The sequence below is a fragment of the Leopardus geoffroyi genome, chromosome A1, assembly GCF_018350155.1.
Source record: "Leopardus geoffroyi isolate Oge1 chromosome A1, O.geoffroyi_Oge1_pat1.0, whole genome shotgun sequence".
Classification (NCBI taxonomy): Eukaryota; Metazoa; Chordata; class Mammalia; order Carnivora; family Felidae; genus Leopardus; species Leopardus geoffroyi.
In genome coordinates this window covers 121409017-121425289 of record NC_059326.1, presented here as the reverse complement: position 1 = coordinate 121425289, position 16273 = coordinate 121409017, and the positions used below count along the sequence as shown (strand labels likewise).

Sequence of the window (16273 nt, the reverse complement as noted above, 5' to 3'; positions counted from 1 at the left end):
CAGCAGTTATTTATATTTTTGTGTACTTGCATTTAAACTCAGTCATCTTTTTTTCCCTATTCAATAGTGAGATGAATGCAGGAATTATAAAAACAGATCAAAATTATGAAAAGATGATGTTTAAAGAAGCTTTGAAAACAGGGTTTTTTGAATTTCAGGTAGGCCTTTCTTTTAGTAGCTGTAAGCTGTGTTAGTATGAATATGATGTATTTCACCCTTTTTCCCTCCTGCTATAACATAATAACTAAAGTAGAGACTGACGGGGTGCCTGCGTGGCTCAGTCAAATGCATCTGACTTTGGCTCAGGTCATGATCTCACAGTTCATGAGTTCGAACCCCATGTCGGACTCTGTGCTGACAGCTCAGAGCCTGGAGCCTTTTTCAGATTCTGTGTCTCCCTCTCTCTCTGTCCCTCCCCTGTTCATGCTCTGTCTCTCTCTCTCTCTCTCTGTCTCTCAAAAATGAATGAATGAATAGAGACTGAAATTGTTCCCAAGCAGTTTTTAAATTCCTAAGTAATTGTGATTTTAAATATTTCTCTTTGATATTCTTTCGGTTGTGTTCATGTAATATAAGTATTTCTGTTTCTAGTAGAGCTGTGAGTTAATAAAGAGGTTAAGTCTAAAAACCAGCCACATTTTGCAGGAGAACATTTTAAATTGATAAAACATAAAGGCAAAATTGTAACTAATTGCCATTGGTTTGAAAACAAGCGTGTTCTGATGTTTTCCACAAGGTGTCAGTATTTCCTCAAGTTTGGCAGTTCAAGTGCTTAAAGTAAAAATGTAGGTTTCCTCAATCAGTTTTGTAAAATATCACATTGGGATTTATGTAACTTGCTTTTCATAGATGTGGTTAAATAAGGATAAGTGCTGAACATAGCAGTGTGTCGTATTTATAGCCATTTTTGATACTTAATATCTTTCTTATAGGCTATTCAGAGCATCGTCAGCCCTTAATATGCAGTTTAAATTGTGCAGCCTTTATGTCTGTTAATGTATTTTTAAAATGTCTTAAAAAATTTTTTTTTGAGAATCATTAATATAAAACCATAATATTTTTTGACAGTGATTGGTACACATTTAATTGCAAAGTGTTAGAAATGTAGTAAAACTGGGGTGCCTGGCTGGCTCAGTTGGTAGAGCTTGTGACTCTTGATCTCAGGGTCGTGGGTTTGAACCCCACATTGGGTGTAGAGATTTCTTTAAAAAAATGAAGTAAAACTTTTATGAAAACTCATTATGGAATTTGGAAAGACTAAAAGCTTAAAAATGCATTAAAATAGAGGTACTGCATTTTTTCTTTTATTGTTTTTTTTTAACGAAGTATGGGGAGAAAATGATAAATAATTTCAAATTTTGTAGGCTGCCAAAGATAAATACCGTGAATTAGCCATCGAAGGGATGCACAGAGACCTCGTGTTCCGCTTTATTGAAGTTCAGACCCTTCTCTTGGCTCCATTCTGTCCACATCTCTGTGAGCACATCTGGACACTCCTGGGAAAGGTATCTGTATACATTTAAGATTTGGGCAGTTTTGATTTGGCCCTTATTAAATAAATACAGAATAATGTTACTTAAGAGGAGAAGACTGAAAAAGAATATTTCAAGGCTAATGTTGGACTCATCATCTCATAATCATTATAGCAAATTAAACCCAAGCTACCTTCTGTTTAGACAAATACATCATATATGTGCCTTTATTTATATACACGCAGTGTGTATATTTTAAAAACATGGGACTACGCATCTTGTCACCTAATTCTTGTTAGGAAATTCTTGTTATCACCTAATTCTTGTTAGGAAAATACATTTTAATATATTTTAAAAATACATTTAATTTGAATACATAGATAACTAATTCTGTTTTTTCCAACTGTTAAAACGTGAAAATCCTGAGAAATATATATAAATGACTGTTATGAGCAGCTTTTAACAAGATGGAAGTGTCTCTTTGCATAAATATTTTTGTTTTATATAAAATTTCTGGCATATGTAGGGCTGCATATTTAGGGCTTTATATTAGCATCCTTACTTACTGTGAAGGTAAATTCATTTATTTCTCCTAGGCTTGCAGATAAACCGATTGGATGGTTTAATAATTCCTTTTCAACTTTATGAGCCAAACTCCTTTGTATTTTTCTAATGCATGAACAATGCAAAAATGTGCTCATGATATATATCCTGAATAGCCATGCTTTCAAAACTGGATGTATTAATAGGATAAAAACTGAGAGTTTGTATAATTTATGTAATAAAGGTTAAATTTAGGCAAATTAGCATTACATAATTTTCTTTGAAAGTGAGCATCTGTGTGTGGGTATTAATACGCTTGTACAAATGGATGCTAATTAAGAATGTAGAGTCAGACTTCACAGCTTGAATTCTAGGGAACATTAGATCAGGGGCTGTGGAAGTGTGTTATGGGTAGTAAGGTTTGAACTTCGAGCACGCAATTACAGATGGTAGCCTTGGTATGGAAATGTAATCAAGAACCATAAAATAGTTGTGTTGTTTAATCCCACTGAAGTGTTTTTTTTGTTTTTTTTTGTTTTTTTTCTTAAAGCCTGACTCAATTATGAATGCTTCATGGCCTCTGGCGGGTCCTGTGGATGAAGCCTTGATACGTTCCTCACAATATCTCATGGAAGTAGCACATGACCTTAGATTGCGACTCAAGAACTATATGATGCCTGCTAAGGGGAAGGTGAAGTCACTTTTTTTTTTTTTTAAAGATCGTTCTTTAGAAGTTATTAGTTCAGTAACATTTGCCACGAATGGAACTTAAGACAATTATTGTTCAAATGTGTCTGGATATCTTTACTGCTAAGTCCGTTTTGTAGTATGTGTGTGCTTGTTAACGTCTGAGGCAGTAGTGGTATGTACCAGGAGAGGGTTCTCTTATCTTTGATTTATACAAAAGTGATGAAATGTTGTCTTCCCTTTCTTTTGCCCTGTAGAAGACTGACAAGCAACCGCCTCAGAAGCCTTCACATTGCACCATCTACGTGGCGAAGAGCTATCCTCCTTGGCAACATATCACCCTGTCAGTGCTCCGTAATCACTTTGAGGTGATGCTCTCTGCAGACTTTCCCCCTACATTGTTGGGTGCTACCTGTGCTGTTTTGTTTGGAGGGTGCTGACAATGTCCGGGAGAAGGAAGACGGGCGACTTTGTCTAATTGTCTTTAGGCACGGAAAGTTTTTTGTTAGCTTGCTGGCTCTTAAGTGGATCCTGAGGGACAAGTTACTTTTTTTTTTTTATCATTTCTGAAGCTTTCTTACAAAAACACATTGGATCTAGTCATATGTAATTAAAAGATAATGAGACTTTCTCACATGTGGTTAAAATTATGAAGCCAAAGGACTGAGTTTGCCTTTTGAGTTGTTTCAAGTTGTGGCTTGAACCCTGGGATTCATGAAGCCTTAACTTAGTTATGTTTTAAAAAAATCTGAAGCTTGGCTCTTGAGTAATTTAAAACAGAATGGTCAATTTGCTAATTACTTGTAGAAATGGAGAGCTCGTTGTTTTTGGCTCCGTCCCGTAAATAGCTATTAAATATGATTGTCGAATTTAAAGGAAACTCAACACTTAACACTTAGTTCTAAGTTTCCCTAAAGAAGAAAGTTCATCTGTCTTTTTTCTTTCACATTGGAAAAATAGAAACTAAGTAAAAAAACATTGTTGAAGTTTTGCTCAGGAACAGTTATTGATAGACACAGACTGTGAAGGTACACTTAAAGAAGAGACAAAATAGTGATTATGGCCAAAGCATAAAGCAGTAACATGAAGGGAAAATTCTTAGCTTTAATTTTTGAGAATTTTATTGAGCTTTTAGTTCAGAAATTTCCATACTTAATTAAAAATTTGTAAAATTTGATGGAAAGAGAAGAGCAAGTGTTTTTGTACTCCTTGTGAGCCTATTTTTATGGAGAGCTGCCTCTTCATTTGTTTGTGTGTAATGGAAATAGAACGTGGTCTGTAGAATTGCTTGCAGATTTTGACTTAGGCTAACTGAAAAAGTAAAAGCCATTTTGGTAGGTAGAGAAATGAAATTGCACCCAGTGGGTTACATATTCATACCAGCATTTTCAAGGAGGCAGGAGGAGAGCCAAATACAGAATGTAATGTTGCAGATATTTAAAAATGCATCTTTTATTAAAAACTGCTATGCTTTGAGAGGTTAATATTTTTATTTAGTAATCAGTGACTAGGTATCATATGGTTTCATCATCTTTGGGCATTATTTGGAATGGTCAGCTTTTTAAAAAATGTTTGTTTGTTTTCATCCAAAAGAGCTAAATGTTAGTTTTTATAATAAAGGAGGATGTCCTTACGTTGTATACGGTACCATTTTGATGACATAAGGGAAAGGAGTGTTTCGTATCCTCTTTTCTCTTCCGTACGTATTTTAAAACAGCACATTGACAAGTGGAGAAAGTTTTTTTCCCCCTGTACCTTAGTAAAGGTTAGAGTTGAAAGTAAATAGATTATCAGAAATTTTACTATACACTACTTTTCTTTTTTTTTTTTTTTTTTTTTTTTTTTTTTTTTTTTTTTCAACGTTTATTTATTTTTGGGACAGAGAGAGACAGAGCATGAACAGGGGAGGGGCAGAGAGAGAGGGAGACACAGAATCGGAAACAGGCTCCAGGCTCTGAGCCATCAGCCCAGAGCCTGATGCGGGGCTCGAACTCACAGACCGCGAGATCGTGACCTGGCTGAAATCGGACGCTTAACCGACTGCGCCACCCAGGCGCCCCAAACTACTTTTCATTTAGATTCATTCCCAAACCTTGGTTTTGATGCCATGCTTTTAGAATAAGGAAAAAATAAGTCACCGAAAATTCTGAAAAGGCTACTTGCTTCATTTCTCACTCAGTAGAAGGGGCTACTTGGTTTGCAGAAATGAAATGAAATTCAGACAGCAATTTGGGACTCTGCTTATTAGTGATATATGGTATAGGCATTTATTTGTGAGTAGATAGAAATGATACTGTTTTTATTTTTATTTATTTATTTTTTCAATATATGAAATTTATTGTCAAATTGGTTTCCATACAACACCCAGTGCTCATCCCAAAAGGTGCCCTCCTCAATACCCATCACCCACCCTCCCCTCCCTCCCACCCCCCATCAACCCTCAGTTTGTTCTCAGTTTTTAAGAGTCTCTTATGCTTTGGCTCTCTCCCACTCTAACCTCTTTTTTTTTTTTTTCTTTCCTTCCCCTCCCCCATGGGTTTCTGTTAAGTTTCTCAGGATCCACATAAGAGTGAAAACATATGGTATCTGTCTTTCTCTGTATGGCTTATTTCACTTAGCATAACACTCTCCAGTTCCATCCACGTTGCTCAAAGGGCCATATTTCATTCTTTCTCATTGCCACGTAGTACTCTGTTGTGTATATAAACCACAATTTCTTTATCCATTCATCAGTTGATGGACATTTAGGCTCTTTCCATAATTTGGCTATTGTTGAGAATGCTGCTACAAACATTGGGGTACAAGTGCCCCTATGCATCAGTACTCCTGTATCCCTTGGGTAAATTCCTAGCAGTGCTATTGCTGGGTCATAGGGTAGGTCTATTTTTAATTTTTTGAGGAACCTCCACACTGTTTTCCAGAGCAGCTACACCAGTTTGCATTCCCACTAACAGTGCAAGAGGGTTCCCATTTCTCCACATCCTCTCCAGCATCTATAGTCTCCTGATTTGTTCATTTTGGCCACTCCGACTGGCGTGAGGTGATATCTGAGTCCGATATTTGTCCGATATGTCATTTGCAAATATCTTTTCCCATTCCATTGGTTGCCTTTTAATTTTGTTGGTTGTTTCCTTTGCTGTGCAGAAGCTTTTTATCTTCATAAGGTCCCAGTAGTTCGAAATGATACTATTTTTAAAGTTTATTTAGTTAGAGAGAGAGAGAGAGAAAGAGATCAAGTGTGGGAGCGCGCAGGCAGGGGAAGGGCAGAGAAAGAGGAAGAGAGGGAATCCCAAGCAGGCTCTGTGCTGTCAGTGTGAGAGATCACAACCTGCACCAAAATCAAGAGTCGGACGCTGAACTGAAATGATACTATTTTTAAAAAAAAATTTTTTTTTTTTCAACGTTTATTTATTTTTGGGACAGAGAGAGACAGAGCATGAACGGGGGAGGGGCAGAGAGAGAGGGAGACACAGAATCGGAAACAGGCTCCAGGCTCTGAGCCATCAGCCCAGAGCCCGACGCGGGGCTCGAACTCACGGACCGCGAGATTGTGACCTGGCTGAAGTCGGACGCTTAACCGACTGCGCCACCCAGGCGCCCCTGAAATGATACTATTTTTAATAGGTTGATAGCCAATAGTATCAACAGGCGTTCCTAAATGATAGTCTTTTTAACAGGTTGATAGCCAAGGATTTTATTTTTTTTTTCACATTTGTGGTAACAATTTATAAGGAGTGTTGAAAAGCAGACATTATATAAATCTTGTATAATGGTTGTGCAGTTTTCATTTTGATATGACTAATGACATGTTTTTACAGGTTTGGAGACAAACAAGATCTTTATAAGACTATTTTGTTTTCTCACCAGATAAGATCTAAAGTTACAATCATGGAGGTGTTTTTAGTGTAAGGGAAAATTAAATGTTCAACAGGATGCACCTATTTTCTTTGCCTTCCCAAAAAACATATATCCTTTAAATTTAGAGGGAATAGGAGACTCCCTTCCATATTATACATTCATGTTTCATTTCCCCATGATGCTTGGGGCTGCACCATTTTCTACTGTATTCTAACAGACTAGTAGAGGCCACCATTCTATGGCCGACTTCCTGCAGGTACATGTACTATTTCGCATTATTTAAAAAATACTTTTCTCCACATTCCTCTCCAACCTATTTTTTTAGGGCAACAGCAGAAAATTGCCTGATAACAAAATCATTGCTAGCGAACTGGGCAGTTTGCCAGAATTGAAGAAATATATGAAGAAAGTGATGCCATTTGTTGCCATGATTAAGGTAAGCTGTGGACCTCATGTAGCAGTGACTATGTGAGTAATGGTTAGATGGTAGAAGGAAGGGGGAACTTTGAGTCTTTCCCAGGAAATCTGCTAAAATAGCACTTTTCAATCAGTGGTTGTGACAAATGAGTGATCATTTTGGGGGGTTATCTGTACAATTGCTGAGTATATGAAAATATGCATTGTGGAAGAATAACTAGTTTAGAATTGTTACACTAAATGATTCTCTTCGTGTTCTACCTTCTTTTCTGTTTAGGGGGGAACCATATTGTTTTTGGCTTACATTAGGGTGTTTTTGTTAGCTCCTGTTGCTGAAACCAAGGTAGTACATTTGGATAGGTTTTGCTTAAGAGGATAAACATTGATTATAGTGGTTAGACCAGAGTTTCTCAACAGTGGTCTGTTGATACCGTGGGCTGATAGTTCTCTGTTGTGGGAGGCTATCCTGAGCATTATAGGATGTTTTGCAGTATTTTTGGCTTCTACCCACTAGATGGCAATAGAACATCCTCCTCACCTGCTCAAGTTTGGACCCCAAAATGTCTCGAGACATTGCCAAATGACTCTTGGGGACATAATATGCTCCCCCCGCCACCTCTCCTGTTGAGAAATCATTGCATTAGACTCTTAGCTTTCTTCAGAGAAATAACTGATTTATTGCATTAAAAAAATTTTTTTAAAACATTTATTCATTTTTGAGAGTGAGAGAGACAGAGCGTGAGTGGGGGAGGGGCAGAGAGAGTGGGAGACACAGAATCAGAAGCAGGCTCCAGGCTCTGAGCTGTCAGCACAGAGCCCAACAGGCAGCTCGAACTCACAGACCGCGAGATCATGATCTGAGATGAAGTTGGACGTTTAACCAACCGACTGAGCCACCCAGGCACCCTTGATTTATTACATTTCTTAAAGAGAAACAGATGGCTGTATGTTGCTGCTGATCTCAGGCTCTGGGATCAGATAGATCTTGGTCCAAATCCTTTTTGTCCATCACTTCTTAGTTTTGAGACCTTAGATAAATCACTTAAATTCTCTGGGCCACATGGTTTTTCATCTGTAAAATGAGGAAATTAATAAAACCTACATTTTAGGAATGCTGTGAGGAATACATGAAATAATATACTCAACACACTTTAATACTTTCTGTCAAAAGGTAGGCTTAGTAAATTTTTTTAATGTAAATTAGTATATTTTACTCTGCTAGGAACATGGTGGTTATTCTTATAGCTTAGATTAATTAGCTTAGATTAATTCTTTAATCTTCTAGGCTACAGATGCCTGCGTGATGGAGACCAAAATTCTAGATTGTCCTGTATTGGAGTAGATCGTATTCTTAGGAAAGCCTTTTCATTCTCCTAGACCAAAATCAACTCTCTAAGCCTATGGTCTTTGAAGTTTCAGAAATAATTTAGAATTTTGGTTTGACCTACACCAATCAAGTTATATAATATATATGCTGATATGTCCCTAATTCATTGGTTCCCTACTTAGCTAGTGCCACCGGTCAAAATGCCAGATCCGTTGTTAATACGTGGATCCAACAAAATATTTCATTATTGATTGCAAAGGCAATTAAGTTTGATGATGTACTTTAAAGAATCCAGTGAGGGGCGCCTGGGTGGCGCAGTCGGTCAAGCGTCCGACTTCAGCCAGGTCACGATCTCGCGGTCCGTGAGTTCGAGCCCCGCGTCGGGCTCTGGGCTGATGGCCCAGAGCCTGGAGCCTGTTTCCGATTCTGTGTCTCCCTCTCTCTCTGCCCCTCCCCCGTTCATGCTCTGTCTCTCTCTGTCCCAAAAATAAATAAACGTTGAAAAAAAAAAAAATTAAAAAAAGTCATAAAAAAAAAAAAAAAAAAAAAAAAAAAAGAAGAATCCAGTGAAACTCATTTGACAAGTTCTGTAGTTAAATGATACTAGATCCAAGAGGTGGCTTTTTAGAAAACCAGTGTTAGATTGTTTCAGTAGTAATATTTTTTTTTTTTTCAGTAATATTGGGGACTTGCCAGGCAAATTAATTGTTTGAAACTTTTTCGAAAAGCGTTTTGTGAATCTGAGAATAAGAAAATGGCTTCTAGCACTTTTTCACAGGACAAGAAACGGGTTGGATAATAAGTGAAAACAGTGAGTATTAGGAATCTTGTCAGGTCGCTTTCATTTAGTGCAGCATGTTCTAGGCAGTTAGCTATACTTGTGGATATAAGCTTGGCTCTCGAAGGTTATATTTTGAGTGGCAGATATTTTGTTTCATGTTCAAGAAAATTAAGAATAAATTGTTTTTCATGTGCTATCAGATTATCTCAGTACCAATATAACCTAAATTTTTTTTTAATTTGTAGAAATTTTTTGTTTATTATTAATTCACTATTCTCTGAACTAGCTTTAAACATGTATTATCTTAGAAAATTAAAAAAAGATTTTTTTTTCTTTCTTTTCAGTTACCTGAAGGGATATTTCCACACATTTGTTTGATTCCTTGTCAAAGTGAATTCTTTGGGCTTGCATATTAAGTCATTCTAAATAAACAATGATAAAATGCTATTTCTTTTATAAATCTGAAAACCTTGTCCCTCCAGGCTTTTCGGTGTTGCCTTAGTCTTATCATACCTCAAGTGATAATTATTCTGAGCCAATAATTTCATTAACGAACAAACATAGATAAGGGAAACCATGAGTCCAAGGCCTTTCCTTCAACTGTTCAAATTTGAAGATTTTATCAGTTGAGAGAAGAATGATTGCTTTGGAGGAAATGTATTCATTTCAATGTATTCTTAATGTGATTTTTGTTTTTCAAAACTGTTTTGGCTATTAGGAAAATCTGGAGAAGATGGGACCTCGTGTTCTGGATTTGCAATTAGAGTTTGATGAACAGGCCGTGCTGATGGAGAATATAGTCTACCTGACCAACTCCCTGGAGGTACAAGGGGCCAGGGATTGTAACAACTAGTTCACTGTAGTAAATATAGTCCATTTTTGTTTTATATATATATTGTTAATGTTTAATTTTGAGAGAGAGAGAGAGAGAGAGACAGAGTACAAGTGGGGGAGGGTCAGAGAGAGAGGGAGACACAGAAACCGGAGCAGGCTCCAGGCGCTGAACTGTCAGCACAGAGCCCGATGCAGGGCTCAAACTCACAGACCGAGAGATCATGACCTGAGCCAAAGTCGGATGCTTAACCAACTGAGCCACCCAGGCACCCCATCTTTTGTTTTATAATAAACCTTTTTATAAACATCTTCTGTGTTTAGTACCTTTGCCAAATATACCTGTCAAAAATATTTTTGGAGGGAGGAGAATGGATGGGTATAGAAGTTGCAGGAATTAAAAAATGATTGTGATCTTATTCCGTTTATCAGTTACTTTATTTTTAATTTATTTATTTACTTACTTATTGAGAGAGAGAGAGAGAGAGAGAGAGAGAAAGAGCAAGAGTGGGGGAGAGGCAGAGGAAGAGAGAGAAAATGTCAAGCAGGCTACACACTCAGTGCAGAGCCCAGTGTGGGGCTTGACCCCACGACCCCAGGATTGCAACTCCAGCTGAAATCAGTAGTCGTTTGCTCAACTGATGGAACCTCCCAGGTGCCCCTATCAATTAATTTATACATAAAATACTAATTGTATGTGCCTGGTTTTTCCTCCCACAATTCTCCTTAAAAAAATGAGGGGAGACCTTATGTTTATATTTAAATGCTTTCAAAGTCTCTCATATTATGAGACACACTGGATTGCTTCTTTTTTTTCCCCTTTCCCATTGAGACCTCCAATTTACAGAATTGGCTTAATTAGAATCCTTTGTCCATGAGATAGTATCAAGGTCCATGCCTGGTCCTGTTTTGGATTGTTTTAAAGTTAATAATGTAATGAATATTCCTGAATTTACTCCTCAACTCAGGAACTAAAACACTACCAATAGCTTTCACCTAATTGTGAGTTTCTCCCCATTCCACCTTTCTGCCCCAGTCACTTCATATATAGTTTCTAAAAATGCTCTCTCAGACAACTTAGGCAGAAGGAAAGATAATTTGCCCTAGAAAACTGTGTTAGAGGACTCAGAAAAGTGCTTCTAGTGATAATGAAGGCATTTGAGTTAAAGCATGCAAGTGTAGATTTTGAATGAAATTGTTCCATGAAATATGGTAATAAAGTTATTTCTAAATAAGCACTTTATGTCATATAATTACAAATGAGTTAATAATTAATAATGGTAGTCATTTATTTTGTGCATATTTCTAAATGTTCATATACCTGGAGGTCAAAAAAGTTCTTGGATTTTTTTCATTGGGACAATGGGGACAGGTTATATTGAAGGTCATCTTATATTCAGGCATATACATTATACTACATTTCTGAGGTTTTCCAGAAACCTCTGTCTTTTATCCTGTTTTTCACTTTCTCTGATATAGCAGGTAGATGCTAGATTTCACTATAGAAAATGGTAAACATGACTATGTCAATAATACCATGAGACATTTAAGAAGAGTTAAATAATTGATTATAGATTATAGATGTCATTTAATGTTTATTTGAAATTAATAAAGTCTAATGGTCTAATAATTAAAGACCATGTTCTTAAAAAATTTTTTTTGATGGACATAAAAATGATTTAGTCTTTTTCTTTTATTTTTCTTTCTGTCTTTTTTTTAATGTTTATTTATTTTAGAGAGAGAGTGTGAGCAGTGGAGGGGCAGAGAGAGAGGGAGACACAGAATCCCAAGCAGGCTCCAGGCTCTGAGCTGTCAGCACAGAGCCTGACTCCAGGCTGAAACTCACAAGCCATGAGATCATGACCTGAGCTGAAGTTGGACACTTACCTGACTGAGCCACCCAGGCGCCCCATAGTCTTTTGCGTTTGAAACAATGTTACCTGTGGGAGCATTTGATCCTGAGTTTCAGAGCGGTCTCTTAGTCCTGTCCTGTGCTTGGCTGGCTTCCTGAGGAATACACAGACCATTTCATGTTAAGTGGCGAAGCTAGTTTTCCTCTTTGGTGAAATGAGGTGATGATTAATTGCAGTCATATTAAGTGATACTAATGACTTTCATTTTCCCTCCTTGTATTTAGCTAGAACACATAGAAGTCAAGTTTGCCTCCGAAGCAGAAGATAAAATCAGGGAAGATTGCTGTCCTGGGAAACCACTTAATGTTTTTAGAACAGAAGTAAGTTGAAATGATTTCACTGAATCATTGTATTTTAGAGCTAGAAGAGACCTTAGATATTATATCCAAGCTCGTCATTGAAAGATGGAAGGAAATGAGGTGCAGAGATGCAAAGTGATTGCTTTGGTCTAAGCCACAGGTTGTTAGAAATGAGGCTGGATTTGAGCTCTTCTAATTCCCTGGTTGATGCTGCGCTCACTTTCCTTCACTCTGCTCTTATGGGTGGCGTCAGATGTTACGTGTGGGTTTAAAAATCAAAATGTGATTTTCTTTTTTTTTTTAATTAATTATTTTTTAAATTTACATGCAAGTTAGTTTATAGTGCAACAGTGATTTCAGGAGTAGATTCCTTACTGCCCTTTACCCATTTAGCCCATCCCCCCTCCCACAACCCCTCCAGCAACCCCTCTGTTTGTTCTCTGTATTTAAGAGTCTCTTATGTGTTTGTCCCCCTCCCTGTTTTTATATTATTTTTGCTTCCCTTCCCTTATGTTCATCTGTTTTGTATCTTAAATTACTCATATGAGTAAAGCCATATGATAGCTGTCTTTCTCTGACTAATTTCGCTTAGCTCATACCCTCCAGTTCCATCCACGTAGTTGGAAATGGCAAGATTTCATTCTCTTTGATTGCTGAGTAATAACCATTGTATATATATAACTGTTAGGGTCAGGCGTAAGGCAGGGTAAAGATAGGAGTCAGAGGCTAAAAAATTTTAGCAGTCAAAGGCTTTATTTGGGAACTAAGGTCTCAGGCGAGGTTCCGTGACTCAGGGAGAGAGAGAGAGAGGAGTCAGGGAAGTCGTACCCAGGTGTGGTGGGGTGGGGTTTTTAAGCTGCAGCGGTTCTGGGTTTAGGTCCAGGTGGGCCTTTTTCGCATCAGGTCGTGCTGTCGCTCGGTGATTGGTTGACCTCCAATTCGTCCTGGCAACTTTTCGTTGGGTTGCGCTGGCAAGATGGCCGTCCCCTCTACTGTGGTTCCAAGGACATCCTAACATACACCACATCTTCTTGATCCATTCATCCGTTGATGAATATTGGGGCTCTTTCCATACTTTGGCTCTTGTTGATAGCATTGCTGTAAACATTGGGGTGCATGTGCCCTTCAAAATAGGATTTTCAAAACCTGATTTTTTTTAACCTTTTTCTTTTTTTTATTAATTTTAATTCCAGTATAGTTAACATACAGTGTTATATTAGTTTCAGATGTGCAATACAGTGATTCAACAATTCTGTTCATTACTCAGTACTTGCCATGATAAATGTACTCTTAATCCCCATCACCTATTTCAACCATCCCCCCCAGCCACCTCCCCTCTGGTAGCGATCAGTTTGTTCTCTATAGTTAAGAGTCTGTTTTTGTGTTTGTCTCTTTTTGCTTTGTTCGTTTGTTTCGTTTCTTAAATTCCACATGTGAGTGCAATCAGTATGGTCTTTCTCTGACCAACTTATTTCACTTAGTATAATCCCTACATCTGTGCATGTTGTTGCAAATGGCAAGATTTCATTCTCTTTTATGGCCGAGTAATAGTCCATTCTATATATATTTATATATTTCTATTTATACACACACACAGACACCCCACATCTTCTTTATCTATTTATCAATTGATGGACATTTGGGCTGTTTCCATAATTTGGCTACTGTAAATAATGCTGAATAAACATATGGGTGTATGTATCCATTTAAATTAGTGTTTTCCTATTCTTTGTGTAAATACCCAGTAGTGGAATTACTGGATCATATGGTAGTTCTATTTTCAACTTTTTGAGGAACTTTCATGTTGTCTTCCAGAGTGACTGCAACAGTTTGCATTCCCACCAACAGTGCATGAGGGCCCCTTTTTCTCCGTGTCCTTGCCAACACCTGTTGTTTCTTGTGTTGTTAATTTTTAGCCATTCTGACAGGTGTGAGGTGTTCTCATTGTGGTTTTGATTTGCATTTTCCTGATAATGAGTGATGTTGAGTGTCTTTCCATGTGTCTGTTGGCTATCTCTACATCTTCTTTGGAGAATGTCTGTTCACGTCTTCCGCCCATTAAAAAAAGTTTTTTTTTTTTTATGTTTATTTATTTTCAAGAGTTGGGGGGGGGGGAGACCGAGACTGAGTGAGGGAGGGGCAGAGAGAGAAGGAGACACAGAATCCGAAAGCAGGCTGTCAGCATAGAGCCTGATGCAGGGCTCGAACTCATGAACTGTGAGATCATGACCTGAACCAAAGTCGGAAGCTTAACGGACCGAGCCACCCAGGCTCTCCTGCCCATTTTTTAATTGGATTATTTGTGTTTTGGGTGTTGACTTGTGTCAGTACTTTACATATTTTAGATACTAACCCTTTATCGCATATGTCATTTGCAAATATCTTCTCCCATTCAGGAGGTTGCCTTTTAGTTTTGCTGTTTCCTTCTCTGTGCAGGAACTTTTTATTTTGATATAGTCCCAAGAGTTTATTTTTGCTTTTGTTTCCCCTGTCTCAGGAGACATACCTAGAAAAATATCATTATGACCGATGTCAGAGAAAGTGCTGCCTCTGCTCTCTTCCAGGATTTTTATGCTTTCAAGTCTCACATTTAGGTCTTTAATCCATTTTGAGTTTATTTTTGTGTCAACACCTGACTTTTATTAAAAAATAAAGTGGAAATTGATATATAAGATTTTTTAAATAGTGAAAAGGAGCTTTCTTACTTTAGATGAGTCTTGGTTCGATAAGGTATTTAAGATTTTTTAGCTTCTGGCATAAACCAAATTGATGAATCATCTTACATTATACTAGAAATAACTTTTTTTCCCTTAGTTTTTGGCCAGTATTGGTGAAGATAAGCAAGTTTTAGAGTTTTGGGAGATTCTGTTTATTTGCTCTCAATCCATTGCCTGGTGGAGTGCAACTGTGGGAGTCCATAAAATGCCCTACTTTTCTTGATAAGTATCCTGTTACTTTTACCACATTTAATTGAAAATGCAACAAAGAGAAAAAGCCTATTTGAAAGAATGAAGGCCTCATTACATTAAAAATATGTGGTTATTTATTTATTCATTTATTTATTTTAAAGTTTTTTTTCTTTTTTAAGTTTGTTTATTTATTTTGAGAGAGAGGGAGTAGGGGAGGGGCAGAGAGAGAGAGGGAGACAGAGCATCCCAAGCAGGCTCCACACCATCAGTGCAGAGCCCGATATGGGGCTTGATCCTGTGAACCATGAAATCATGACCTGAATCAAAGTTGGACGATTACATGACTGAGCCACTGAGGTGCCCCTATTGTTGCTTTTTAAAGTGTAGTCCTTTTGGGGCTCCTGGGTGGCTCAGTCAGTTAAGCGGCCGACTTCGGCTCGGGTCATGATTTCGCTGTCTGCGAGTTCGAGCCCTGCGTCGGGCTCTGTGCTGACAGAGCCTGGAGCCTGTTTCAGATTCTGTGTCTCCCTCTCTTTGACCCTCCCCCGTTTGTGCTCTGTCTCAAAAATAAATAAACGTTAAAAAAAAAATTTTTTTTAAAGTGTAGTCCTTTGGCCCATTGGATAGGTACATGAAATAGAGTTCCCTTTACAAATATGTTTCTGTCAAGCTACTTTCAAGCGTTCCCTTAAGCTACTATGTCTTTAAGTTTTTCCTAAGACTCAGTTGACTTTTTCCACTTAAAATAATGAGCAAAGTCTTTGGCTATATAGCTTATATAATGTAGGAAATAGTATGGTATATGATGGGGTTTAATCCGGGCTCTGCTTCTTACTAGCTCTGTAACCTTGTTAATGTTTCTGGTTCTCGGCTCTTATCTGTGAAAAGAGGTTTTAAAGAACTACCTTTCAGCTTATAGGAATCATGTCTATAAAATGCTTAGTACAGTGCCTGGTACATAGTAGAAATTCAATAAATGATGGGAGTTAAAAGAAGAGAAAATATAATTATTGTTGTTCTCCATCATCAGTATTGATATATATAGTCAGTCATTTTCATCTAGGCATTTGGTTGTAAGCATGAGCTTTTGTATATCTTTTATTTCATATTTGAGTATCCCTTGGTCTTGATATTAGACTACCAGAATTAAATTTTTCATTGAGCATTAAAACTTTTATAGAGATTTTCCCTTCCTCAGCAGTATTCAAGTTTGATTTTGTAGAACAATCATTTTCT

General features: G+C 37.5%; 1 protein-coding gene and 1 non-coding gene across 2 annotated transcripts in view; both read left to right on the top strand.

The window, feature by feature from the left end:
- Window positions 1-16273, top strand: part of LARS1 (leucyl-tRNA synthetase 1) — a 76391-nt gene that overhangs the window by 54971 nt on the left and 5147 nt on the right. Inside the window, exons 24-30 of the mRNA XM_045492697.1 lie at window positions 68-158; window positions 1365-1505; window positions 2566-2706; window positions 2960-3070; window positions 6886-6996; window positions 9804-9908; window positions 12054-12149. Of these exons, the coding sequence (XP_045348653.1) occupies window positions 68-158; window positions 1365-1505; window positions 2566-2706; window positions 2960-3070; window positions 6886-6996; window positions 9804-9908; window positions 12054-12149 (796 nt within the window). The remainder of the gene's footprint in view (window positions 1-67; window positions 159-1364; window positions 1506-2565; window positions 2707-2959; window positions 3071-6885; window positions 6997-9803; window positions 9909-12053; window positions 12150-16273) is intronic.
- Window positions 1121-1193, top strand: TRNAK-CUU. Its single transcript has one exon. It is a non-coding gene; the product is annotated as a tRNA-Lys (tRNA).